Below are 27,288 nucleotides of genomic sequence, written 5' to 3' on the forward strand. Positions count from 1 at the left end.
TGGGAAAGGAAGGGGAACAAGAGGACCGTCGTGGTCAAAGAAAGGGACGCTGCAGATCCGAGTCCGAACCTCCGCCGCCTCGGGGCGTCTGACAAACAACACCCGCTGCACCCCTCAGGTACGACTGGCAAACTTCGAGAATATGCACCACACTGTGAAGAACCCGCCCTTCCACCCACCGGTGCGTTTCTGTATAGCAATACGCAATTCTCCCAGAAAACAATCAAGGGTGTGAAGTTGTCACATGAGGCCAGCAATCAACAGCAATCAACACTCCCTCTAGATGGCTAAGGACAGCAACGGCAAGCAAACATTACAGCAAACAGACAAGAGGCTTCCCTACACGCCCCCTGTCCAACAAGCCTCAATCGGATATTGGGTGACAAATTAAAACAGTGTCTCGATATCCTGTCACTTGTCTTTCGTAGAGAAAAATCACCAACATGACGGTCCCAACTATGTGGTTCACCTCTATTCCAGGTTGTGTGATAGGGCCGGAAACGAAGCTACTTACCCATCTACGCCACCATCTCCAACATTCTTCATCACCACCGCCGCCATCTTGCATCGATCCTTCTAACGTTTAGTCACCCACGCCACTCCCAGCTTGTCACTGTCTGCCAAACTCGTTCACGAAGGGCATACATGACGGCTCGCTGTCCCTGTATTGGGGAAATTAGCCGCCGCAGAAAGAATACTTCACTCCTTACGGCCGCTTGGTTTTGCTGCGCCCCTACCTTTGGCCGGAGATCATCGTGCGGTCGACCTATTCATAACTTTCAAATGTACATCAGCCTCTACGCATCACAGCCTCGCCAACTCACGTCACACTGTCCGCTGTACCAAATCGGTGACAGCTGCGCATAACATGCGCCATGCCCGTAAGCCCGGTCGGAATCAATACATCTGAGCTCGCAAACACGCGTGCGTGTATTTACCCAATCAACAATAGGCAGAGAAGACAAGGCAGATACAGACCGCCCAAAGTACCCCCAAGTTCCAATGAAACTCTTGCGTACGGACCATGCCATAGATTCTGGGCGAACAATTCTAGAATACTCTGCAGGCTAATACTCGCAGCATCCTCCTTTCGGTTCTGTAGCACAGCACCAATGCTGCAAGAAATTTGGGATGAGGGACTCCCAGCAAATCCAAATCCGATATCAATGGGCAATGTTTGTGAAATTCGACGATGAGTGACCTCGGACACTTCGCCTAATCCTCCCTGGCTCAAGGGCAGTGATCACCCGGTTTCAGACGGGAGAAGAACAATGGCAACATCGGTCCAACGTTCAGAGGAAACCCCCCACAAAGGTGTACAAACCTTTCTCTTTCCGTCCGCCTTGTCTAACCATGATTGAAATCTCCCTCGAAATCGCCATAAGGCGGATTCCGTCAAGAACAAGATCCGATGGCCCGTTTCCATTGCCTTGTGCAAACTAAACAATAGCTTTCCACAACCCTGGAAGGGAATGGTGGAAAGGGACGCACAAACTGCTTATCCCAGAGTCGCAGGATAACTTTGGACTACTGTTGAACTTGTGATTTTGATTCGTAGTGATTTCTAAAATCTACTAATACCTTTATTTTCGTATTCCAGGAAGAGCCCCCAACCAACCAACTAACCGACCAACAATACCTCTATGCGTGGCCCCCAGACGAGCAATCGGGAACCCCCCGTCGTCTGCCTAACCAACCGAATCCCACCATCCTTGACGTTTCACAATCCCATTGTAAAATGCATTGCGGACATACTTCGTATATCGTAGTCCCCACGTACCATGTGTGAAGAATTAAAAGCAGATGAGAAGAAGAAAAAAAGTAGGTAGTTCCAAAATCTCCGCCGACTACCTTACCCCCCTTGCCTTCCCCATGCCTTCCCACACAACACGCCACAACCAACTGGTATCTTCTTTTTTCGGTCTCCCAAATTGTCAGTTGCAGAAACAAAACACAACAAATGGATAATGCTTTCTCTTTCAACTCCTTGTCATCAACATTTCCCTTTGATCCATTGTTCCCATGTTCCATGTTCCATGCTATCTTGATCCATGCACACCATGCACACCACACACAAGACGTCCTCATCCCAATTCATAAAGACTGCCTCAAAAAACTCCTTTTCTTGCTCTCGGCGTACCCTGCGCTTGTTGCCGTACTGCCCCCCAAAAAGAACCTGCCCAACACTGCCTCTTGGTTTCGTGACCATGATTGCAGGGAAGATGGGGGAAACCAAGAAGTGAAAGAATGGAAAAATGAATGAACTCCCATGTTGCTTTGTTCAAACGCCCTGACCGTCCCCTATCATCATATGCAAATCCCGTATTGGAGAACGGATTTGCTCTGTTCGTCATCGTACACTGTGAAAAACCAGTTTTTTTTGTGTGTGTGTGTCTCTTGCGCTTTTGGATAGATGAATGATTACACGCTTCCTGTAGCGTGATGTTTTGTGTATTCCCTTTTTTTTTCTTTTTGGCGAAATTGTGAGGGGAGCCGCCCCTCGCGACTCTCTCCTCAAAGTGTGTAGTATATAGGTTCCCATAGGAATGAGAAGATGAAGAGTGAAAAAAAGTGGATATCATGAGTAGAAGTAAAGTGCAAACTCGAGAGAAGGAATGGTGAGGGCTAAGGTGTAGAAGAAGAGAGTCAGAGACGGCTGTTTTGGATTGCTCGTCTCCTCTTCTTCCGTGCCTCCGCAGCGTCGAGCTGAGCTTGTCTTGCGCGACCTGGTGTACAAGTTAGACCAATTGTTCTCATCTGTAATAGTCTGTCGTAAAATCCAAAACTCACCAAGCTTGTCGTACTGTCGCTTGTGCTCCTCCGAAACCCACGCATAGGTGATGGCGCGCTCGGGGTGCATGCCCAACAGGCCGATCGAGTTGTTCATCTTCTTCCCTTGCTCGCGGACGTCGCACTGGAACGTCTTTGGGTTGTCGTCCTCGTCAAAGACGAGCAGATTGTTGGGGTCCGTGGCGGGGATCTGCTTGTTCTTGCGGTAGTAAACGCCCTGGAGCCCCTGGGGCCCGCGCTTGTGGCCCTTTGCGGCGTCCTCGGGGAAGACGGAGGCGTACTTGGCTTCGACCTCCTTCCAAGACAGGTGGTGGTCGACGCGGAAGTAGTCGATGAAGTCGACCTGCTGGATCGTGTACTTTACGTTGCAGCGGGATCCCGTGGGCGAGCGGCGGGGTCTCCGGCTGGGGCTACAGCCGGTCCGTAGCGTCACCGGTAACCTGTGCTGGAGACGGCGGCCGGGTGGCGAGAGAGGGTTGCGGTGGGAGTTGCTGAAGGTGGGTGAGGGGAGGGCGTCCGGGTAGGCCATTGGTGGCATCGGGATTCGGTAGGCTGTTGGTGAGGAGAGGTCCATCCTGGGTTCTTGAAAGGAGCCAAGGGAGTCGATACTACTTCGGCGAGGCCCTCCAGTCATCGCGGACGGCATGAAGCTCGGGCTGGGGACAAACTCGGGCTCGGGAAGCCGCAGATCCAGCTCACGAAGGCGTGGGAGCGTAATCTGTGCCGTGCTATCCTTGGTAAAGGAAAGTTGGCTGTTGACGGAAGGGAGATCTGGTGACCGCGGCTCAGGGGATGAGAACTGAGAGTTTGTTGATCTCGTCATAGCTAGAGATTGATGTAAGCTTCAAAGCCCATCTTGGATGACACTTGTAGTGAAAAGATTTGTCCTACCATCTGACTTGATTGAGGTGAAGCTCTGAGTGGGAGAAGGAAGAGTAGGCGACTTGATGTTGAATGATGCCATGGAGGCCAAGGTTGTTGCCACTTCCACCTCATGACGCTGGCCCGGCTTCGTATCGTTACGAGTGTCCACGTCCATCCTGTCGTCGAAGGTGAATGATGAGAGGCTTGGTAACACCCTTGGTACGTCGTCGGTGCGGCTCTGGTGGTAACTCATGGTTGGTGGAGGCGGCAGACTGTCCATGCCTTCTTGGTGATCTTGTAACCTGACAAACATGTTGTTGACTGTTGTAGGTAGTAGACGTCGAGGTCCGGAGTGGTGGTAGTATTCAGATCAGGACTGCGTGTAAGCCAGCAAAAAGAAGAAAGGCAGAAATGATGCCTGACACTTGCGGAGATCTTGATCAAGGAACAACAACGTTGAAAGTGTAAGATCTTTGGGGGCGAAAGGTGTGTGTTGATCGGGAGGAAGAAACAAGACGAGTCATCGACAACGGGTCAGACCCTGATTATCAAGTTCCCGGCCGCGATGGATCTCTGTCTCTGTTATATCTCTTTTTGCTCTGGGACCTCTCTCTCTTTCAAGTTTCCACACACGGTTGAGAAAGAAAAGAGCCAGGACCCCGGTTCGATGGGGTTGAGTTGAAGACCAGGTTTATCTCTATAGCTCCAAGCAAGGGCCAGGGAGATCGGGGCTCCGCTCGGAGGCTTCTGACAGCGAAAAGCCGTTTCTTATTTTTTCTTCGGTGCTAAAGCAGGCAATGTGCAGACGCAACCAAATGTGTAGATCCATGGCATGTATCATGCAGGTCGCCCAATCTGTCAGGTCTGGCTGGCGCCGAGCGCCCCTCATCCAGGGTCAAGATCCTGGCTCGTCACCTGGGGGAGAGACTGAGAGAGACTTGGAGAGAGAGGAGATGCGCGCTTCTCGTCCAAGTACATAGTGACCTAGCTGTGGGTGTGTCAATGTGTGGCTTTCCTCCCGTGCTCCCCCCCCTCAATTGTGTAATGCATGCCGTTGCAGGAGAACCATCTTTCCTTACGCCACCGCCTTTGAATGGAGGCATGTAGCAAACAGGGTCGTGGCCTGTTTGGGAATGACGAGGATGGGGCGCGGGCATGTAACTGATGGCAGCAGCATCAATAGAAAGCAGCAGCAACAGCAGGACCTACCTACCTGGCAAGAGGAGGAGAGAGAGTGAGTGAGTGAGACGGGGAGGCGTGAATGAGGAAATCGAAGGAACCAGCAGCGCCCGCAGGTAGCAGGTGGGGTGGTTTGCGAGATCACAGCTTGCAAGGGAGAGAGGAAGTTGCTCCAGTCGACGAAGCAGCCCAATAGTCGAGATGAGAGTGCATCACAGTATCCATCCATACCTACTACTTCAGTCTTCCGTGGAGGGCCCGGGTAATGAAGGGGAATAGTGCCATCTGTAGTGCAGCCGCTGCCCGAGCCCCCGTCCAGTGCAGTGCAGTGCAAGCTGGCAAGCCCAGCTAGCAACCTAGGCACTCCAGACCGTGCCAGCAGCCTAGACTCAAAGCGAGAGGCAAGCGAGCGAGGGCGAGCCCGAGCCCCGTGTGGATGCGAGTGAGTGCAGGTGGTATTCGGGACCTGCTGCAAAGTCGATATTCTCCTCCAGGGGCGCTAGTCTTAGATCGAGCTGCGCGTCACAACTGGTGCGTGAGGTGGTAGTCGCTCGGGGGCCAAGCCGCGAGTTCCACTGTCTTCCGGACGTAGCAGAGACGAAGAACGAACGATTAGATACTCGATCGGGACACTCGAGGTGTGGGTATAAGGTGGAGATAAAAACACCCGCACACAACACAACTTCATCGTCGTCCGTGCCTCTTTTCGATGGCTCCGCCCTTGTCGGGTAAGGATACCTTCTCTTGGCCTCACGCTCTTTACATACAGTGTCGTGACGGTAAAGACTGAGTGAGGTGAGCAAGGAACTGCCAGGCATATGCCATGTCTGCTTTACTTCGTGTGACTTCAACCCTCATTTACTGTCGGACCAACACGAGGCTGCCATTGGATCGACTCGGGGCCCCCAAAAGCTGACTCTAAAATTTGGCAGCTGTGCACCGGTTGGACCATCTATTGTCGTCCATGGTCCCGGGACTCTGGAACCCATGATTGCAATAATAGATAATCCTTCTGCTCCTCCATCCCTCCCAGCTGGAATAGGAGACAGGCTGTGTCCAACAGTGTTTGCTCTGATTGTTGTTCATGGCTCATTGTCGTTGTTGTCGTTTTGCAACGGCCATCCCCCCAATCCCATACCCATGACATACCGCCCATACCTACCTCACCGAACGGCCATCCATGTGTTGTGTTTGCAGAATGGCCTGCTCACTTCACGGCAAGTCCTCGGCGTCAAGCCAAAGTCGGTGTGATTCTGGGATGCAGAATTGAGTGTCCTTTTGGCGAACCCACCCGCCTCTCCCCACACACACTCACATACCCGCCTCAAATCTCGCAGGAAATGCTCATCGTAATCTTTCAGGTTGTTGCTCGAGATACCTTTCTGGTTTGGGGGAGAGAGAGAGAGACACACACACACTCTCTCTCTCTCATCGGTACGTTGTACCCGCTGATGAGATGGAGGGATTGATAAATGGCCGCCCATGGATGGCCACGCGGTAGTCGTCGACTGCAGCCGCCTTACCGCCGCATCCTAGGGTCAGGAAAGACGGTTTGTGGGGCCGCCGTCGTGTCGAGTCTCGACAACCCGCTCACTCTCTTGCGGGGGCCCGCCCGACGAGGGTGCCAAAGTCTGGTGAAGAGGCGGGAAAGGTTGGCAGTCTGGCAGGGTTGTGTACACTTAGTTTGGCGCTGACCAGGGGGGGAGGGGTGTAATGGTGTCAAGAGTCCCCCCAAAAGTACGTAGTCATGTTCCATAATGAACAATCTGGATCTTCACCATGATTCGAGTCGGTAGGAATAAGAAACCACTGGCCGCCGCAGATTTCGATGGCCACAGATGGCGGCTGGGCTGGCAAAGGCACTTACTTGTCTTTAGGTGGAGAACCCGCTGCCACCCGGACTCTCCGCAAGACTCGGTCTATGGTAAGCATAATGCCGTAACGGTCTTCTTGTGTTGACTTGCAGCTCTGCTGCCCACTCATCTGCGAACCTGCTGCCGGCCGGATCACCGTCTGGCCAACCAACGAACCCCAGGTTTCTTATTCCATACAGCCCAGAGAGGTATCTCATTACCCTGCCTGTCTCGTCTCGTCTGGACTCTTCACTAGACTCAACACAAGCCTGCCGTCAAATTCAGGGATCTTCCTCCCTTTGTTGAAGCCACGCGACGATGCCTTGTCGAGTGTGAGATGCAGGAGGGTTCGCCACGATGCATCTATCTTTCCTTCTTCTCTTTGCAGTTGCCTTTTACCGCTCAAAAGCTCTGACGACTTTGCGACTCGAACCAGCCGAGTCGTTGATGAGAAGACCCTTTGTGCCCCAGAATACATCTCGAACCCATGTAATTGCTTGATTCTTGTTGGACCACCTCGAACCGCGGGCACGTTTCTGACTTGTTGGAGTTGGTTCTGCAAACCGTCGCATCGGGCTGGCTTGCTCATCTCACAGCCTCCTACTCTGCGGCGCAAATCGCCCAACGTGCCACACACATGATTGCAGGAGGCCCCTTATGATGCTGGCTCGTTTTGAATGGTCCTGAACTTGGAAGATGTGCTTGCCGGTTGTTGGCAGCATTCGTACTACCCCACGCGAAATGCCTATATGTAAATCATTTGCTGAGAACGAGCAAAGAAGCCTCGTGAACGGAACGTAAGCCACGAAATATGTGTTAGCAACCTTAATCCGTTGTACCCGGTGTATCCGTCGAACCCTTTGCATTCCCTCCTATATTCGTATGAGCCCTGGTGCTAATGAGAGGAGCTCCGTGGAGCTATTCGGCCGAAATATCTTGGGTTGCCCGTTTCTGTTCATTGCATACGGTTTTGCTCCCTCAGCGCGTGTTTTGTTGGCAATAATACCACGTCAACCTATTCGCCCTGCGGACGTGTGGCTACCCGCAGTTGTTTTTCTCCTGTTTCCTTTTGGAACCTGACCATCAACCTCGTCAGGCCAATACCCGCATTGAAATTCCGAAACAGACAAGCTCGCGGCTGGCTATGGGCCATGATCGACAGAAGCATGCCGCCCGATTGAGAATCCTCTCCTTGTTAGCATTGTCTGCCGCCTTGGTAACACCCTGAGAGTTTAGCAGTTCCAAAGCACGTCACACACCCCTCCATCATCACCTCTTCTGCAGTCGAACCAAGGCTGTACTTTCCTTTCCCTGCAAGAGGCACATGCGGACTAAACAATATCGCCATCCCCAGTCGTACACATGGCAATAGACCCTCGAGGCCTGGTCCATGACCGAGCTCTTCACAAGGACGGTGAGCCCTATCCGACCCTCCTATCTCGCGCTGACGCAAAGCTGCCTTTGTCCACCGCTCTTTTGACATATGCGAGATGATCATGAGCTCCTCAAGAACTGCAGCTTGGCGAAATCGATGGTGTTGTGAAGGAGTTGAGAGTTGCCGTGGCCACTGGCAGTACGCCCCGTGTACGAAGTACTTGCTAGACTCAATAGGAACGCTCCTCTTTGACGAGCTGAGTCAAATAGTGTAAACCTACACCGCTAGGGAGGCCAACCTCGAGCCAGATCCGAAGATGATGCTAGGGTCTCGGCAAGGACACTAGGTGAGCGATTCGGAAGATGCATCCGGCACCGATCGGACCCCACGCAGGCGCTAGACTAAACCTTCTAGGAGAATGATAATTCGAAATTGACCGAAAAGCTGAGCTTGACAATGGAAAGCGGGCGGTTGATATTGTTGCGTGTCCGTCCTTTGACCGTATCGTGACAGAAAAACAATTGTGCCAAATTTAGAGAGATTGCTTTGTAAGTATGCCTGCGGCACGGTCTGCCAAGGTCAGTCTTCTTCAGCAAAGCGTCGTACCAGATCTGATACTCATTTCGTTATTGCTATTATTCTGTATGCGAATATCCACTTCCCGGGGCTCAAGCAGGGACCGAGCAATGAGCGAGCGAGGCTGCGGAGCCTGGAAGTGGCGGGTACGGAAGCGGACACGGATCCGCGACGTTGAGCTGCACTGTGATAAGGAATCAGCCGATATTCGAGCTCTCGCCAGTAGACCTCGCGCAGACCTTCAGGAGCCAAGATGTCAAGGGATCGAAACCAGGTTACCGATTAGTGAACGGCAGCGGCGAGGCAAGGCGAGACGAGGCGAGACGAGACGCAAGATACAGGCACGTCAAGCGTCTTGCATGTGCTCATGACACAGGATAGACATTGAGCGCCAATGGCTGCCTCAGATACGAAATTGGATTTCTTCAGCTGAAGGGGCCGATCTCGGTAGGCAAAGATCAGACGGTGAAGTTTAAGAGGAGCCGTGGGCTTACGGCGAGATTTCAGGCGCGAGCTCGTGTGCTGAAGGCATTCAATAAAGAGCGATGGGTGAGCAGTTGAAGTTGAAGAGATGGAACGATGAAATGGTGTGGCAGCTGTAAGATGAAAGTGACAGGGGTCTTTCTGTCATGGATTCGGGGCTAGCCGCTGCGCTGACTGGCTCGCAGATTTGATGGCACCCAGCCCGTGCCAGAGACATGCAGATGATGCATCCCGCAGCAGCTAGGCAAGTCTATCCGGCATTAGCTGCCATCGTGTATCGGCCGCAAGGACGGATGGTGCGGATCGGTTTCTAGTCAGGCTGGAGGACCTAGAACTTTGTTGCAGCCTTCGACCCTTCTGAGCGACCCGTCGAGGAACTGTCCTTTGGAGAATCCTGAGAATGAAAAGAAGAAAAACTGTAATGCAAATGACGAAGCACGCCGCCAATGAGCCAATTCCTAGAGACGATGATGACCTGCAGCTCTGTGGGGAGAGACCTTGTCAGGTTTCACTTTTCCTTCCACCACCACGCCGAGCGCCACTCCAGCGTCGGCCTGCGAAGAGTTTTCGGCCGTGGAAAAGGACTCGTCGCCAGAGAATCGCCTGTAGATGATTTCCTCAAGTCAGCATTCTTCCGAGGACAGCGTCCGAAGATTCTCGGGCGGTGGTAGAGGAATACGGGTAGGGAAAAGAAAGGATAGGGAGGGGCGGCCCCTCGGTGGGTGTCGGGCAAAAGCAAGGGTGAGGGCCGGCCGAGGTCCCATTGGATTGATCTCAGCCAGGGCGCGCGCGCGTGGGTGCGGGTTGGAGCGGGAAGTCCATCTGAGTACTTACCATCCCCTCTCTTCTCCTCCGCTCAAAAAGCTGCAATCGCTGTTGAGCTCACATATCCACCCGCCTGCGACTCCCCGACCATTCCTCCACGACTTGGTTTCCGCGATTGGGCCTGTTGGTTCCATTGTCAACCGTGAGCCCCAATAGCCTGATGATGACGTAGGGGTTCAAATCCTACCATCGGTTCCTAGAGATTTTGCTGAAGAAGAGGGTGATTTTCTCCGGTACATGCTTAACCCACAGGTAAAGGCTCGGAAATCTTCCGCATCAATACTCTCGGGCATTTCGCCAGTAAGGACTCGACCAAGGGCAATAATCGAGGCGGCGTGGGAGCACAGAACAACTGCACGGTGGCCCTCGGCGTCGCATTGCTCAATGATGGCTTGAACACCAGCAGCGACACGGTCGTGCAATTGAGCGATAGTCTCGCCGTTGCGGGCGGGATAGACGCGGCTCTGGTACGTGTCATCGATATGAGGGAACATTGGCTTCAAGACGTCTGTCGAGGCTGGAGTCGGGTGCTCGAATGGAGCAGCGCCATACCATTCGCATAGGCCGTGTTCGGGACGAATGGTGACAGCATCGGCTTTAGCGCCAACGTCTTTTTCCCGAAGGCGGCTGAGGTTTTCCTGGTTGAGGGTAACAAAGGGCGTGATAGTTTGCAGACAGCGATAGTATGGGCTGGAATACACTGCGTCGATTGGAGGCTCAACGGTCAGGAGGTGGGCGCCCAGCTCCTTGGCCTGGTCGACGCCATGGGCAGTCAATTCCGGATCCGCAGGTATACCTGTCGGAGACGGGATAGAGGCCGTGTAGCTTCCCGTGGCAGGGTCGACAAGCCAGTTGGACCGGAACTGAAGAACGCCAAGGCCGTTGTCAGAATGAAGTCTCTTGCTCAAAACCAGCAGGGCCAGCATCAACTGACAAATTCAAGAAAATTGCCCGCGGATCCCTATCAAGTACCAGGATGTGTGGTTTTGGCGATCAACACCACCCAGGTTGAAGAAGACTCGATGAGAGAACTTTTTTACAAGCCCTCATTTTCTCGGCCGTGCTTATTCTTGTTGGAACGTTGGTTTCGGAGATGAAGCCGGATACGAAAGGAGACTGGACAGAAACGGGCAGGGGAAAACGGATACTTACTCCATGGCGAGTGATGTAGATTACTTCCAATGACATGTTGGAGACTAAAGAGCAAAGCGGAGCGTCGCAAGTTGTAGTAACCCTGGAACAGGACCGACCAAATGGGGACAGAAAACGGGTTAGCAACAATTGGGCCTGTCGTGTTTGTTGTCGTGTGTCTCGTGTGTGTGTGTATGTGTGCGTGGTGCTTGTTGGTTCCAGGATAAGGTGAGGACCGTGAGGCGTGAGGCGGAACCGGACAGGGTTCGGTGCTGTGGGCAGGTCAGTATCCGTATGGAGTCATGGATGTTCGGTGTCTGGTTCAGGTCTCGGTAAATTGGGACAGGATGTGATAGAGGAGTGAGAGGAATAGGAGAGGTTGGGTGTGCGTACGTCTGAGAGTGTTTGCGTGTGAATGAGTTTCCGAATGTGTGTGTGTGTGTGGGATGTGTGGGAGGAGACGTAAGATGGACGACAAGAGAGGGTGTCTGGTGGCGGTTGGTTGAAGATGTCGTTCAACTAAGAGTGCGTAAAGAGCCCGGACCAGTTCCCCGTGCGCTTTGTGTTCCCCCAAACCAACGCAGTCACCCTGCCGAGGCAAATAGGGCGGCAAGAGTGACCTGCCACGGGCTGGGAAGGAAGGGACCGGGGCAGGGCACTCGGGGCAGGCAGGGCCAAACCTGGAAAAGAGCCTACCTACCTTACCTGCCCAGACCAAAGTGCCCTGGGAATATATTGGGAATACCTACCTACCCGCTCCTGCTTACCACGCTTACCTGCTTAGAGTACCTTAGCCAGGAAGGGGACTCTCGGTGCACCGTGATTACCTTGGTATCGTAAGGATCATCAAGTACCTTTCCTAGCGAAGCTACGCAATTGGATACCTTACGCCAGTCCTCCCTACCTCGCGGGTATACACAATCTGCCTTAGGTAAATGGGGCCCACATCCTTCAGCACCTCATGGCATCCGAACACCCTCACAAGTGACGAACCTCAATACTATCCATCCATCACTCCACCTCACTACTGCTCAGGCACTCTCTTTCCGGTTCCGCCCCTGTCAGCCCGCGCTCGGGGCAGGTCACATCTCACTTTCACACGCCCGACCATTGTCGAGTCCGGTCTACGGATACTGGGTGACTGGATACGGAATCATGGGCGGCGGCTGCTGCTCAGGGCTTGGGAGGGGGGACGGGTGCCTGCCTGCCACGCACCACGCACCTAGGTAGGTTGTCAAGAGAATTCGACGAGCGCGTCGGGCAGACGACACACATTATGGAGTACCTACACACATCACACATCATCAAAACAGGGTGTGGACAGGCCGCTGACCGGGACACTGCAATGGGCATCACCCGGGAACCCCAACGTAGTATTCCACCGACCGGTCAAAGTCCCCGCAACCTGGAAGATGTGCAGGTGATCGATCAACCTGCAGCACGGGCGCGCGAATGTGACAAGTCCAGGCCTCACCGAGTCCCAGCCCAATTCTGCATTCGAATCCGTACAAGGTAATCCAGCGCCAATATCGTGTTGCTATTGGTATTGTCTGTGGCTGTAATTCCACGGCAAGGGGCTGCGGGAGTACTCGATGTGTACCTACCTACTCCATACGGAGTACACACACACACACTCTCTCTCTCTCTCTCTCTCACACACACACACATTACATCGTTGAAGGAAGGCTATGCGGCAACGCATACTGCTGACCAGGGCCTTGTCAAATCTCCGCAACACCCTTTCCGCGCCCGTTGCAGAATGCCAAAGAGTCCAGAATCCATCTGCAAGAGTCCATGAATGCAGATACATAATCATGTCATAAGTATTCCGTCACAACCACCCGACGGGACACAGTAAGAAACAACCCAGCAAAACACGGGGCACATCGTCGTCGGCCGCCCGTCAGCAGTCATGCTTGCAGTCTGGGCCCTTGTTCATGATGCGCCCTCTCTTCTCCTCTCCTCTCCCACCACTTGCCTCCTCCCAATTCGCCCCATCCTGTGTACCAAATCCTGATCCTGACTCCCTCTCAGCAACCAGGTTGCTCGCTCGTAAGTATTCAATGGTAGTTCAGCTCTGGGTTTGCCCTGAAATTGCATCGACAACGGCACTCGGGTACCGGACACTCAACATGCCTCGTGAACCACTGCCTCGCATGGTCCAGATGCAAAACGTGTTCGCATTTCAAGCAAAATGTTGGGAAGTTGGCCGCCATCCACCTCTCCGGCTCACCGTTGTGCTCCGGTCGGTCAGATCTCGGAACGCCCACCACTTCAAGACACACAACGCACCGCGGCAGATGCCGACCGCAGTTGGGACAGCTGATTCCCGCATTTATGCTCGTCGCCATAAGGGGATTGCGCGAATCAGGCGCGCCAGGCGGCGGTCCCGACCCGGCTCCTCCCTGTCCAGCGAGAGTCGTCTCCGCATCGCAATACACGCACCGGAGAGCAATCTGCCGCGAGGGCGGCTTGATCGTTGGGCGCCCACCGCGCTTGCTCTTCTTCGTACTCTCCACCTCGAACTTGGTCCTCTGGAGGAAGGCCTTGTGCCGCTGTAGATATGTCCTGTACGCATTCCTCCAAGCCAGACACCGGTAGTCGTCAATGTAACGTGGCGCACATATCGACATGACTAGCGTCGCCGTCTGGAAGTCGTTGAACTTCTCAACGTATTGGGCGAAAATGTCCACCAGACTGTCCGTTATGCCCGTGAGAACAATGCCTTCAATGTCTCCCGTGCTCACAGCCATCGAGACCTGTTCGTTGAGCCACTTGGTGAGCTGCTCGTCGCTAAAGTTCCGTACGGCAACGTAGGCCCGGTCTGACAGGGGCAGGGACTTTTGGTTTGCAATGGCGAACCAGTCTCCCGTGGCAATCAGCGACGAGATTGCCCTAAGATAGGGGTCTGTCTTCGATGCCACCGCCTCGTCGAAATCAAGCTGCTCCTTGTTGAGGTGATGATTGCTCTTTCCGATGAGTTGCAGGGCGAGAGAGACGAATAACAACTCTGGGTGTGTTACGCTCGCCGTCTTCAGGATTCCAATCGCCTCCTGCGTGTTGCCCTTGAAGAGAGCCCGAGCTGCTGCCATCGTGTGTGCCGTTGTCGGATAGTCTTGGCTGGGATCGTGTGTCGCTGCTCCCCTGGCTTCGTGTGCCGCCGTGTCCCCCCATTCGCAGATATCTAGACATAGCTGTCTGTGGAAAGGCTTCTTGGTGTGAATGCCTTCGTACTTTGGTAGTCGCCGCTTCTTACAAATGCTTCCGATGCACTTCTCCCACAACGTCGTTTCGGGGATCGGAGACGCCTCTGGAAGTCTAGATGACGGCTTCCGGCCTGCTACATGTCAGTCGCGATAGTAATGGCAAAGGCGAAGTCTTCACTGACCTAAATCATCGCACCAGATGGTACAGACGCCCATATAACTTAGGTCGAGTGGCGACAACTTCATGCCTCCATCCGCGGCAGCATCTTCGGCGTCTGCTCATGATTAGCAACAGCAACAACCCTGGCGTATCCGACCTGCTCACCTGAAATCCAATCCCACATATACCGCAACCAGGGGTCATCGGCTACCACAACACGATTGATGTTGCAATCGAAGAGGTACTTCTCCTTCGCGCGAAGAAGCATGACGTGGTCCAGGAGACACTGTGCCTCCGTTGACAGGTCCTGAGCCTTCAGGGGCAGCGAAAGAAGAGATTCATGCATGTGGCGACACGAGACCGGCCCTTCGGTAGATAGTGATAACTGAGCGAGCGAGCTGACCGATTCTTCCATGTTGGGGTTTTCGGCGCCGTTCGTATCTGCTTTTCTGGCCTTCTCCTTAAGTTCCGTTCTCAAAGCTCGCATCTTTTCTGCAGTAGACTTGGACTTGTCGATGGGCGACGAGGAGCTGTTAGCATTGCCCGTCAACCTACTGTTGAGATCTGCTGCGGAGAACTTTGACTGCAATGTTTGATCCACAATAGACTGAACGTCGGCCTTGTCGGGGCCGAAGATAGGAATGTCGGACAGTGCTTCCTCGACAAACAAGGGGCCGAGCATGTCAGAAGACTGGGACGGCTCAAACTCCATAATCTCGTGGTAAGGTCCTCCTTCTGCGTTGTGTTAGTGGCCTTTATCTCACTGAATAGCATGGCACACGTACCTTCCAGTCCCCGATGTGGTGGTTGCCAAGGTGTCAGCTTGTACAGATAGTCAGACGTATACGATGGTTGCTCGAGGATCTCAAAGGTGCCATTGGCCCGTAAGACAAGGAGACGAGGCTGTAGGACTGGAGAGTCGAGCGTCACCCAGTCAAAAGAGACAATTCTGTCATTCTTTCTGCCGCTATCGCCATATTGAACATCCATGTCGTGGGATTTGTGGACCCCGAGAAGCTCTGGGCTACCTTCAAGGGCCATGTCGCGATGCGTTATCTCTTTATTCGTCTCCAAGACTTTGAGCTGGCCGGATCGAGATAGCACAGCCAGGAGACCCCGGCGGTCTCGACAGTAGCGCAATGAACGGACGATGGAGTGCTTGCTTTCGCTCAGAGAGGAATCGTCATCCATCTCAACCACTCTATCGAGTCTCAAGGCTCCACCCCAAGGAAGGCCGTCCTCGTCAACTGCGCCCAGATACGATGGCGAAGCAACCGGCCGAGACGTTGCTCGTCTATCCCAAATCATGATGCCAGGTTGGTCCAGTGCGGATGATGCGAAGTAGTTCTGGTCAGCGTAATCGATGGCCGGGTTGTTATTACACTTGGTCTGAAAGGTCACGACAGCGCCAGGTTCTGCAGTTGAATTAATTAGCAGGTTTCTCCCGATAAATTATTTGTTTGCTTTTTACCTCGCAGATCATGGATGTGTAGACCTTGGGCTTTGATACCGACCACCAGCGTCTTTGGGTTATCTTCAAAGAATTTTACACTTGACACTGACACGCTGTGTTCCAGTCGATATGCCGGGTCTGAGAAAGCGTGGAGATCCTTAGGAAAGCCTTTAGCAGTCGTATTCATCGTCGACAACCTGTTGACGTCCCAAATGTGTAGACACTGGTCCATGCGCACTCGGTCCAAGCCAACGGCGAGAAGACCCTCGGTATTGAATGCCACTGCCTGACAAGTTCTTGTCATCTTAAGATTCAGTTCGATGTAGGCGTTGGAATTGTCGTCCATCCTGAGCAAGTTGACGACGCCCGTCTGAGTGCCGACGGCCAGGAGACCTGGGACCGTCGGCGACCAGTCATACGTAGTGAGTGTAGGGAAGTCGTCATGTTTTGAAAGCCTCGTGTAATCGAAGCGGTTCCTCTGTGCAAGTCCGGTAGGCTCATAAAGCTGCACGACGCGATGCTGCAGGTTTATGTGGATAAAGCTATCGAAGCCGGGTATCTGCGACCATTTGATCAGTCCAGGCTCCGGGCGGTCCATGGCGACCGCACGCGCCTGACTTTCGTGATGGTCTCGGCCTTCTTCTTTCTCGAGCGAACAGCCCAAGAGAAGCACCTATGTCAACAACGAAGGTCGAAAGAGCGCTCATCCATGAGCTGCCTGGACAAGCCCGCTAATGAGGTGACCTGCACTGGATGAACCGATTCGGTATAAGCTGCGCGGTAATGTCGATTTGCCTGAGAAATTCCAATCTTCTTTATGAATTCAATCTCATTTAATCAATGATCTTGAAGATAAGGTATGCAAAGAGCAGTTCTGTGCCAGTAGTTGCTTTCAATCAGGTATCATCTGAAGTCGCTGGAGCTTTGGGCGGGACTGCTTCGCTTCGAGATCAGTGAGCCGTTGTAATTGGGACCTGTCATTGGTGCGCACAGACCAGCCACATTACCAGTCCCGTTTAGGACTGATAAGCACCCCAGGTGGGGTCGGCAACTTCCTTGAGGCAGATAACGAGCCAAATTTTTGAAAGAGAAGTTCGCGATGCCATCGCCAGTTCTTCATCCTCCACACAGCATTCTGGCCGACCTCAACCGACCACATCGCAACACCACACGTCGAAAAGATAATCACGCAGAATCTTCACCGCAAACTGAGAAGAAATGGGCACGAAACGAGCGCATTCTGAGCTCGCCGCGGAGGGTGCAATCCCAGACGACACCTACGAGCAAGAGCAGCAATCGGGTTCGGAAGACGGCGAACACGAGAACAAGCGGTTCAAGACCACCAATAAGAAGTCCAGGGCGAAGGAGGGCACAACCAACTGGAACAAGACGCGCTCGAGAGACATCAGAAGACTTTTGCAGAGCGGCAAGCAACTGCCTGCTACGAAACGCAATGAGCTGGAACAAGAGCTAGAAGCGCTGCAGGAGAGGGTCGAGGAGCACAACTTCAAGAAGAGGAGAGGCGACATGATACAGAAGTACCACATGGTTCGGTTTTTTGGTTCGTGGTCATTATTCCTTTCACGAATTTCCATCAGCTAACCCTGTTTTTTCTTATTCTTTGCAGAACGGAAAAAGGCAGAGAGACTACTGAAGCAGCTCCGCAAGAAGCTCCAGCAATCCGAGGACCCCGAAGAACAGAAGCGCCTCGAAGCCGAGGTTCACGTGGCTGAAGTCGACGTCGCCTACGCCCGATTCTTCCCCCTGATGGAGCGCTACGAGAGTCTCTACCCCAATAAGGACAAGAACGCCAAGGATGAGGGAGACGAGGACAAGGCCGAGGACCAGCAGCAGCAGCAGCAGAAAGAGGAAGCGGAGGAGGAAGCGGATGCGGATGCGAAGCCCTCCAAGCAGCCCAAGGCTCTGCAGTTCCTCCACGCCGAACGACCCAAGATGTGGGCAACGATCGAAAAGGTCCTGCCGGAAGGCGAGGTGGCACTGTACCGGCTGCGCGATCGCAGGTCACCGACAGCCGGCCCCGCCAAGCGCCCGACCCGTCCGCAGCGGCCCGCGAGACAGGCTCAACAGACGCGGCCGCAGAGAGTCAAGGAGGAGGACCCGTGGGTGGCCAGGTCGAAGAAGACGTTCGAGAAGAAGAGGGATCCCAAGCAGCCAATGAACCGAAGGGAGCGCAGGGCGGCTGAGAGGAAGGCTCCTACCAAGGTTGAAGAGGAAGATGACGGCACGGGCTTCTTTGAGTGAGGCTCGCAAAGAAAAGGAAATAGGGCGAGGTGTTGAGCGTTTTGGTAGTCAATAGTATACCCCCTAAAAGTTATATGGGATCACGTCAATGGAAATTTCACTTTGATGATGCTGTCAGGTCGACCACATGTGCTACTTGTTATATCGTGTATTCTACGGCAGCCGGTGTCAGTTGATACATGTCGTTCGAAAGTCATCTGAAGTTATTAAAAAGCCTGCAGTCTTAACATTGGGTATGTTGAAGGCCAGGCTGCAATAACGTTCAGAAATAATGTCTATGATAGGCGGACAAAAGACGAATCGCATTCGTCGGACTGATTTGACTTCTAATACAAGTGCAGATTGCAGACGCGTCATGGCCGTCACCACGCAGAGCTGGCAGCCTCCTGCAGAACACCGGTTTGGCCCAGCCAAGGGAAGCAGCCACACTGGGCAGAGCGGCCAGAAAACGCGACCCCACCAACGTTGCTAACCTTCACCCGTCTCAACCTACTGACGTATCTCCGTTTCCTCATTCTCATACATCAAGAAGAGAGCATCTCATGAAATGCAACATGATTCTCATTCATGTTCTCTAGTCTTAGAGGTCATGTTAGACATCCTTTCATTTCCACTCACGCTCTATCGTCACCCGTGAAACCAAATACTACAGCACGCACCATAGCCGCAGCCGCAGCCGCAGCGACCCTAACATTCGGAAACACACACCCACACCCACGCGCGCAACACACACACGCCATGGCGGGAGACTCGTCATCAAACGGCGCAGTCGCCCAGCACGTAGACTGGTCGGCCCTCCGAGCCTACATTGCCGGCAAGGAAGCTTTCGAGGCAGAACACGGCCGCCCCGCCCCGCTCACGGATCACGAGGTCTCGGCCATTGCCATCCTCCTCCGTCCGGCCCCGCGACCGGAACCGGACTTGGGTAAAACGAACTGGCTTGGCCTGTTGAATCGTGAGTTACAGCACCCTTTTCATATTTGTTACACTATATGTCATAACTCCTTCGTCTTCCGCCTCAGATCATGTATCTATTCGAGGCTGGGAAAGCAACCCCTCCCCCTCTACCCAACGAGCATCAGAATTCCTCTTGATCTAAAGCACCAAACCACCTTCACCTGATGTCATGTCCTCAAAACCATACTAATCAAAGATAAAACAAAACAGATTTCCAACAAGTCAGAAACCAAAAGGTAACCTTCACCGACGAAGCCCGCCAGGAACAAGGCCAAGGCAAGGCCAAAGAGCTCCGCTGGGCCTGCTCAGCAACCTTTGACAGCACCGGCGATGTCTTTCCCCAGCCAGGCTATGGTATGGAAGCCGGCGAAGACGTCTCCCGCGGCGGTGTCGGCCCGTCCTTTCCTGGCAAGAAGGACGCGAAGCAGTGGGCCGCCAAAGCAGCGTGCGAATGGCTTGTTGACAACGGGCACATGATGCCCTCGGGCGATCTGCCAAAGTTTCCCAAGCCGTTCGCTCCAGCTGCCGGTGCTGCGCTTGCTGTTGCGGCTTTTACTTCTACTTCGGCTCCTGTTCCTGCTTCTGCTTCTGGTCGCGGAGTCTCATCCGGGTCAGTCCTACCCTCCAAGAGATCTCCGCCGAGCTCGCCGCCAACAGAAAGCAGTGCCACCGCATCAAGGAAGAAGCAGGATACAAACCAACCCCCAAAGACATCTCCATCGCCACCAGCTCACGCACCCAACTCTACCGCAAGCAACAGCATCATCAGCAGTCTTCCCAGTCACCAAGCACCGCCACCCACCAATCCCGTCAAGGCCCCGAAACCAACTCTCCCCCTCAACGTGACAGCATCACCAGCCTCTGCCGCTGCCCAAGACTCAACGACGACATCTACGGCAAGCACACCCTCCCTCGGCGGCGCCGGCGTCCCCATCACCACCACCGGCGCCGCCACAGCGCAGTCTCAGGTTCCCACGCCGGCAATCTCTCCTGTGCCAACCTCAACACCGGCACGGGTATCAACACCTACAACACCAGCACAAGAATCGGCAACGACGACATCAGCAGAGAAACGCGTCCGCGACCTCTGCACACAGCTTCACTTCCCCGTTCCGCGATACGTCTTGACGACGGACCCGGCACTCGAGGACTTTTGGGACGGTCGCGCCGACTTTGACGGCGACCCGCGGATCCCGGACGATTTGGGCACCGTTCGGCGGGTGTTGCACAAGAAGGCTGCGAGGGAGAGGATGGCAGATGCGATTGTGATTTGGTTGGAGGGAGAGGTCGAGAAGAGGGAGAGGACGGCTAAGCTTCTGCTGGGAAAGTGATTTTGTGTGACGGAGAGAAGCGGGGCTTTGCTTCGTGGAAACTTGGGTGATGTTGTGAGCTTGTAGATGAATTCTTGCGAGGTATCTTCGTGGAAAGGGGCAGTGCCACGTATGAGGAGCTTGGGTCCCAGAGATATGTATAAGGGGCCGAGGTTCGTTGGCTATGATGTCCCAACAGTACGGTAACAATCGCTTCGCTTTCATAAGACGTATCAAAGGGGTGTTGTGGAAGAACCTTCAACTACTCGTATCATGACTTAAATCCTTCATAATGTTTGACTCGAACAAGCAGTCCCCTTTATAATATGATCATGGTTGGATGTCTTATATGCTTGCGGCCCCAAAGGCTCACCAAATTGAGGTCAATAAGCCGTGGATCCAAAGATCTCTACTTTTGCAACTCGCGGAAACCACATGCCTATGCCTAGCTCATCTGTCCTCTCTGTGATATATCTAGATCTTTCTTTATTTTGCTTCAACACCAACACCTCAAGCCTTCCTCCCCTTCTGCCACCACCACCCCTCCCGCCTCTCCCTTCCCAGGCGGCGCCCTCATCCTCAACCCCTCAGGCAACTCCCCCAACCTTCTCCCCATCCTTCCAAAGCACACCAACCCCGCTCCCTCGTCCCTCGCAACGACCTCTCTAAACAACCGGCAGGGCACAACCCCTCCCCATCCCCTCCGTCAACACGACCCCATTCTCACTCACCCACCACTTGATCCCCTCGTCTTCCCTCAACGCCCTCTCGACATCAACATACACCAACACCTCGGCATCCTTCCTCATCCCGCTGACGACACCCTTCTCGTCGCCGGGTAGCCCCGTCGCAAAGTGCACGTGGTTCCTCCCCATCCTCTTCAACCCGCACGACGCCTCAATCTGCTTCCAAAACGCAAAGTACGTCCCGTGCACCACCACCGTCGGCACGTTGCCCGCCTCGAGCGTGAGCGGGGTCAGCAAGCCCGCTGACTCGACTTTGATGCTGTGGCCCTGGTTCGCGCGGATCAGCCAGTCCGAGGGTTCCGTCGATAGTTCCTCGTTTGTCTCGGCCGCTGCCGCGTCATTGAGCTTGAGTGCGAAGCGCTGCTTGTCCGACGTCGTTACCGCGGCTTGTATGTCGGAAAAGGTGACTTTGAGAGACTTGATGGGGCCGTATGCGAGCTTTTTTGTGTTCGTGTTAGTAGCTGTCGATGAGTTTGACCATGAGACGAAAAGACCACTTTGTCTCCCCCAACCTCGTCATCTCTCATATACGAAAAAGGAAAAGCAGAATTCTTCCAAAAAAAAACTTACCACTTTGTCCAGGGGCGCATACCCGCCCTCGTCGAGCGTGAGACCCGCGTTCTCAGCCTGATGCCTCAAAAGCTTCGAAAGCGCCTTGGAAACCAACACCTCTCTCGGCTGGCCCCCTCCGCCTCCTCCTCGACCACCACCTCCCCTTCCGCCTCTACGTCCACCTCTCTTCTGTTGCTGCGCACCGTCCTCAACCGCGAGGGCAGTCTCTGTAACTTGGTCGGCCATCCCTCCGTTGTTTTGAGCCCACGATGATTTAAAGCGAGAAGAAGACACAAGTGAACCGGCAAATCTCTGAGAGCCAAAAGTCGTCGTCCACGTGGTGAGATATTCGGTGATCCCTCTCGTAAGTGAGGAAGGTGGTGCAAGTGGGGTCCGCGACTGGGAAGTAAACGTTGCTGAGAAAAGTAGACTCAGCGGTATCTCGGGACCGAGGCCACGAAAAGCGAGGTGCTTGATTCGTTTAGATGAACAAGATCCAACGAGGCGGTTTGGCATGTGGGAAGACGTCGAATGAGAAGAAAAACTGTAGCACGCACGCGTTATGTATAGAACCTCAGCGCAGTGTACAAGCTAAGGTAAGGTAAGGTAAGTAAGTTGATGTGTGAAGTCCGACTTGGGTTTGGCCCAAGACCCGCTTAAAAAAACAGCCCTCCTTTGGTGAGTGGCTCATCTAATGAACAAGCCCCCCTTCATCTGTCAAGCATACTTCCACTTTCCTTCTGGTCTCGTCGCCGGTGAGTCAACTTGTTAGCCCAACCAACGACCTCTCAATACAACGGATCCGACGGCGGCCTCGCACGGTCACGCATTACTGCGGTAAGTTCCTGACATATTCATGGCTGGTCCGCTGGCGACGTGACCAAACTCAATCGCAACGCTGAGGCGTACGGCGTGCCCAATGCACTCTTAGTTGCATAGAATCTATATCCTATGCGCAGAACGTCACGTCTCCTACAACATCACGTAAACTCTAGCTGAGAATGTCGAAGTTGACCAAACAAGTCAGAAGCATCCTATGCATCTGTCCTTAACCTTTTGTTTCCTATGGACTGCTCGATATACAAATGCTCTACTCCAGCCTAATTTTTTTAAACGGGAAAGGCGAATCCCAAGAAATCAATCGGCCTTCCGTCGTGGATTGTCATACAAGTACAGAGTAACCGCTGCCGAGCCCATACGGTTTTACCATATGCAAAACAAGAATGACGCCAGCGTGAGAATAAGACATCTATGATACATTCATCCGTGTGACTGTGATTCGTAAAGACGTTATCGGTAACTGCCAGACTGAGCAGCCGTTGATGAATTCGTTATCGTGCTGTCGCGATTCGTTCTGCGGCTAATGCTGCTAGCCCGGTTCAGCAACGAAGTGTGACTGAGAGAAAAGTGTCGCGGCTGCGCAACAACTTGTTGCGACCGTTCTTCGGTGGCTTTTCGGCCGAGGAAGGTTGTTCGCGTTCTGGAGTTCTTTCCAGATATCGGCGTGTCGCCAGCGATGGTGTGGAAGGCGCAACCAGCCGAGAAGTAATAGAGGAAGCTCCGAACCGTCTGCGAGGCAGGGCAGAAGAAGCTGGTGATGATAGTTCGTTGGAGTTGGTGTTTGAGTGGTAGGTGTGAGAGACTGCGCGGGCCGGTGTGGTGAGCTCTGTAGCAGCGCGGGACGGGGCGCGGAATCGAGATTCATCTTCGTCTTCGCCCCCCACAGTTCCCCTGCGTGAGCGAAGAAGTGACGTTTGACGCCCATTCTCGCGGCCTGCTGCTTCGCGTGAATCCTCCGGCTCCTCTGTGCCTGCTCGTCGGGTCCTCAGCATGGACGACCTGCGGCCATCCTCAGGCTCTTCGGTAACTGCACGGCGCGACCGGCCAATGAACAAGGATGACTTTCGGTTCGCCATTTTGCTGCTGTCGCCAGGGGTACTAGGAATGGTGCCGGGTGGAAGGGCAAACCTGGGACTGGGGAGCGAAGCCGGGTTGAGCATAGTGTTGCGCCTCTCCTCGTATTTTGAGAGGGCCCTAGGGCTCGTGACCGTATTGGCATTGGGCTTCGGGAGAGTCTGCTGCTCGGCGGACGTTATGCTAGGACGTCGCTGGCCAGATGATCCGCCGGTGAAGGTCTTGTTAATTGTTGGTGTGACTGGTGTCGTCGTTTCCTTGGGTGTAGGAACGTTGACTTGGAGAGTCTTATTGCCAGCCGCTTCTTCGCTCAAAGCCAGAACCAACTCCGTAAGGCTTCGGCAGATGCTATCAGCCTTGCGTCGTAATTGACGATCCGTCAAGCTGGTGCCGACGCCAATTGTGCTGGCGCCGCTTGAGATGGGCCCAGGTTGACCTGCCGTTCCCATCATGTTGGCCAGTGCCAGGGCGTCTGTTGCTGCCACCTCGAGTGCCTTCGCCACCTCTTCACTAAGGAAAGGCTTGGACTTATTGACAGCGGAAAGAAGGATAGGTTGCTGGACCTCGCGTTGTGAAGACGTCGTGCTAATTGCGTCGGTGTGGGGGTGCTGGCTTTCGGAAGCTCGTTTCGGCGAGGTAGACATAGTCGTGTTGGTTGCGGTCGGTGGACGATCGTCTGAGGCTCTTGACATTGCGGCGCCCGAGGTCTTTGGCAGCTTGCCGGTCAATTCTAGGCGATGGATGCGGGACTTGAGATCGTCCAATTCATCCCACACTGTCGACGGTGCGTTTGTCGATGCTGTGGCCGTCGATTCGGTTCCTTCGACTGTCGTTGCTGCGTCTTGATGCGTTTCGGTGCGCGGTGCCTCTATCGATTTGGGAACCAAGGGCGAAGAGTTATACGTACGTGTTTGGCCATACGATAAATTGGATTGCCTGTACGCCGAGCTGCGCGCAGAGTAGCCGGTGTTGCTGTCTGTCAGGGAAGGTCTTCTCCGTGCGTATGGAGAATTCTCTCCCATCGGATCCTGAAAGGTGAAGGACCGGGGTGTGTTGACGGTTGAGCGAGAGGAAGATTGATGGAATGTCTTTGCGCGACCAAGGTCTTCACCGGGATGCGCGGATGAAGGCCGGTCTCGTGTCAAAGGCGATCGGTACGCCAACGCGCGAGCCATTGGATCAGCAGCGCTGTCGTCCTCTGACGATTGGCGTATTCTCTTCTTGGAGGTTTCTTGTTGGTCGGACAGACGACGACTGATCTGGGGCGGGGAGACGGGATGATGATAAGACAATGGAACAGCTGCGGAGAGGGGTCGGCGATGAGAAGATCTTGCGACACGGGCCTGTTGTTCATCGTCAGTAAGCTCACGGTCATCCATGGCGAAACTCTATCAACATGTCCAGTACGCCAGGATTAGCGTCACCGGAGTGTGGGAAATGAAGCAGCGCTAACGAGGCGGTGGACTATCATATCCAAACGGGGAATTGAATAGGAAAATGTGGGAAGAGCGGGAAGATCAAGCAAAAAGATACGGGAAGACGGCTTGATATCATGGCGAACAGACGCCAGCCATCGCAGGGCACGGCCGTTTGCATCGCGCTAACAGATTTCCCGAAACGACAACGCAAACCCATGAAAGATGGCTAAACTTACTATGGCACTTGGCTGCTCCGCTGGCGCAACCTCTTTAGAGCCACGGCGCGTTGGTTCCTGTCTGGCGATTTTCATAAAGACGTCACCGGTCGTGTCGTCGGCGTCGGCTGACAACGGCGGTGTCATTTGCGAATAGTCATCATCGCGTCGTCCTTCAAGGGCGCGCAGAGTGCGGTCGCGCTGGTTGGAGTCGGCGTAGTCGTCGCCAAAGTCGAAAGACCGCATGGTCGAGGTGCTACTGTCGAGTCCCAGACTTCGACGAGACCCGGATGAGCGAAAGGAACGGATAGGAGCCACGCGCACCGAAGTGGTCGGGGTGCTGGCGGCAGTGGCTTTGAAGGATACAGGGGGTCGCGAGGCTATCGACTTTCGTTTTTCATCTGTCGGGCTTGCGTTCTCCAATGTCTTTGGCAGTATCAGCTCTCGCTGTCCCTTGGCCCAGTCCTTTGTTGTTTTGTCGCCTTGGGGTTGAGCAACGTCGTCGGGAGTGTCGGGGGTTTGCAAGTGATCGGTGTCTGCGGATGGTGACTCGGTGTCGGTCGCATTCGACTCGCGGGATCGGTATGCAGCCGCACGTCGAGTTTGCAGTCGGGAGAGAGGGGCGGGTGTCTTGAGATCTGTGACGTTGCTGGGGGATGAGATGGACTGCACGATGACGGGGCGGTCGGGATAAGACGCGGGCCGTCTTGGTGAGGTGGCTGAAGCTGCAGGGGTGGACTGGGTAGCAACCTGATACGTTGATGCGCGTGATCGAGGGCTGAGTTTTGGAGGCGACTCTGGTAGTTCGTGAATAGGACTCGAAATCCGAGGGGAGAGTTGGGACAATTGGCGATGGGAGGGGCGCCGATCGTGTAGTCGAAGTGAAGTCGAACGGGTGTTTTGGGGTGGGATGTTGTTTTCCGGGTCGACGTTGTGTTGTTGTGGCTGCTGGTGGTGCAGCTGCAGGTCTGACGTTGTTGGAAGGGTGGTGGGAGAGGCGGTGTCAGTGTCGGTGGTTATGCCAATGCCAATGTCAGTGTCAGTGAGGGCGTCTGTGTCGGTGAAAGTGATTGTGTCGGTGGCAGTGCCAATCGCAGTTGCCGAGTGAATTTCGTTGGATGTTGGAGTCGATTTAGGCGAGACAGGCGACGGCGGGATGTGCTGCAGTAGTGAGGGGAGCACTAGGCGTGGGGATTGGTATTGCTTGTGTAAGTCGGCGAATCGAAAAGCAGGGAGCTTGGACGAGTTGTGGCTCAGCCGATGTGCGTGGTAAGGTGAAGAAGGTGAATTTGCTGAAGATGTCGCAGAAAGTGAGGGAGTATGGAATGCAACAGCACTTTGCGAAGAGAATGAGGATGAAGGAGATGCGGACGCGGACGCGGATGCGGATACCGTAGCAGACGAGAGCTGTGTGGGATTCAGAGTCGGGGCATGGCCCGCAGCTTCGAAACCACCATCTGCTGGTGCTGGTGCTGGTGCTGATGCTGGTGCCGCTGTTGCTGGTGCTGTGGGTGCGAGTGCGGGTGCTGGCGGTGCTGCTGTGGCCATGGCCATGTTCGCGTCGGGGGGGAGCTGTTAGGGGTCGGGTGGTGCCTCTGCTCTCTCTCGGTCAGGAAATCCAGGTTCGGGGTCCGCTTTCAATTCGCTTCGGTCGCTGCGCCTGCGATTCTGGCCGGGGCTCCTTTGTTTTTCTTCCCCTTCCTTTTTTTCTCGTCCTCGCCCTCTTTTTTTTCGTCAGTTTCCCTGGGCCGGGGGGTGAGCTCTTTGCGCTGTTTGTCTCTGACTGACCCCAGTCCACCAAAGTCGAGGGCCTGTTCCTATGGGAATCCACCCCGTCCAATGAGCAACCGGTCGCGTTCTGTAGCTCACGGGTCGATTAGTGGTGTGTGCGCCTACCGGTGTTCGTTTACTGATAACCGTTATCGTTATTTCTTTTCTGTTTTTTTTTCGTCTCCCAATGGTTCCTCTTTTTTGTGGTTCTGCGATGCTGCAGATTTTGTGACTCTGGGATGTTCGTTG

At 54.1% G+C, this 27,288-nt stretch overlaps 8 protein-coding genes across 8 annotated transcripts; 2 read left to right on the top strand and 6 right to left on the bottom strand.

Annotated features, from left to right (window-relative positions):
- Positions 1–2,578: 2,578 nt before the first annotated feature.
- On the bottom strand, positions 2,579–3,967 carry N0V96_007851 (uncharacterized protein; the record flags this gene model as incomplete). Its single annotated transcript, XM_053196479.2, has 2 exons — positions 2,579–3,615; positions 3,682–3,967. 2 exons carry the CDS (start codon positions 3,965–3,967, stop codon positions 2,579–2,581), a joined length of 1,323 nt encoding a protein of 440 aa, XP_053046130.2.
- A 6,154-nt stretch (positions 3,968–10,121) lies between these two features.
- On the bottom strand, positions 10,122–11,102 carry TFC7 (C6 zinc cluster transcription factor-like protein; the record flags this gene model as incomplete). The annotated part of the gene is made up of 2 exons (XM_065758150.1): positions 10,122–10,848; positions 11,098–11,102. 2 exons carry the CDS (start codon positions 11,100–11,102, stop codon positions 10,122–10,124), a joined length of 732 nt encoding a protein of 243 aa, XP_065613292.1.
- A 2,034-nt stretch (positions 11,103–13,136) lies between these two features.
- N0V96_007853 (uncharacterized protein) lies at positions 13,137–14,498 on the bottom strand (the record flags this gene model as incomplete). The annotated part of the gene is made up of 2 exons (XM_053196481.2): positions 13,137–14,384; positions 14,493–14,498. The coding sequence occupies 2 exons, from the start codon at positions 14,496–14,498 to the stop codon at positions 13,137–13,139; spliced, it is 1,254 nt and encodes a 417-aa protein (XP_053046132.2).
- Positions 14,499–14,524: 26 nt separating this feature from the next.
- On the bottom strand, positions 14,525–16,493 carry N0V96_007854 (uncharacterized protein; the record flags this gene model as incomplete). Its single annotated transcript, XM_053196482.2, has 3 exons — positions 14,525–15,177; positions 15,228–15,857; positions 15,914–16,493. 3 exons carry the CDS (start codon positions 16,491–16,493, stop codon positions 14,525–14,527), a joined length of 1,863 nt encoding a protein of 620 aa, XP_053046133.2.
- A 620-nt stretch (positions 16,494–17,113) lies between these two features.
- efg1 (rRNA-processing protein efg1) lies at positions 17,114–18,157 on the top strand (the record flags this gene model as incomplete). Its single annotated transcript, XM_053196483.2, has 2 exons — positions 17,114–17,456; positions 17,523–18,157. The coding sequence occupies 2 exons, from the start codon at positions 17,114–17,116 to the stop codon at positions 18,155–18,157; spliced, it is 978 nt and encodes a 325-aa protein (XP_053046134.2).
- A 738-nt stretch (positions 18,158–18,895) lies between these two features.
- Positions 18,896–20,445, top strand: N0V96_007856 (uncharacterized protein; the record flags this gene model as incomplete). The annotated part of the gene is made up of 2 exons (XM_053196484.2): positions 18,896–19,112; positions 19,325–20,445. The coding sequence occupies 2 exons, from the start codon at positions 18,896–18,898 to the stop codon at positions 20,443–20,445; spliced, it is 1,338 nt and encodes a 445-aa protein (XP_053046135.2).
- A 644-nt stretch (positions 20,446–21,089) lies between these two features.
- TPT1 (tRNA 2'-phosphotransferase) lies at positions 21,090–21,968 on the bottom strand (the record flags this gene model as incomplete). The annotated part of the gene is made up of 2 exons (XM_053196485.2): positions 21,090–21,608; positions 21,741–21,968. 2 exons carry the CDS (start codon positions 21,966–21,968, stop codon positions 21,090–21,092), a joined length of 747 nt encoding a protein of 248 aa, XP_053046136.2.
- Positions 21,969–22,812: 844 nt separating this feature from the next.
- On the bottom strand, positions 22,813–26,823 carry N0V96_007858 (uncharacterized protein; the record flags this gene model as incomplete). The annotated part of the gene is made up of 5 exons (XM_065758151.1): positions 22,813–22,822; positions 23,289–25,024; positions 25,291–26,019; positions 26,642–26,676; positions 26,721–26,823. The coding sequence occupies 5 exons, from the start codon at positions 26,821–26,823 to the stop codon at positions 22,813–22,815; spliced, it is 2,613 nt and encodes an 870-aa protein (XP_065613293.1).
- Positions 26,824–27,288: the final 465 nt, after the last annotated feature.

This window comes from Colletotrichum fioriniae (genome assembly GCF_027942845.1).
Source record: "Colletotrichum fioriniae strain IMI 355084 chromosome Unknown scaffold_9, whole genome shotgun sequence".
Classification (NCBI taxonomy): domain Eukaryota; kingdom Fungi; phylum Ascomycota; class Sordariomycetes; order Glomerellales; family Glomerellaceae; genus Colletotrichum; species Colletotrichum fioriniae.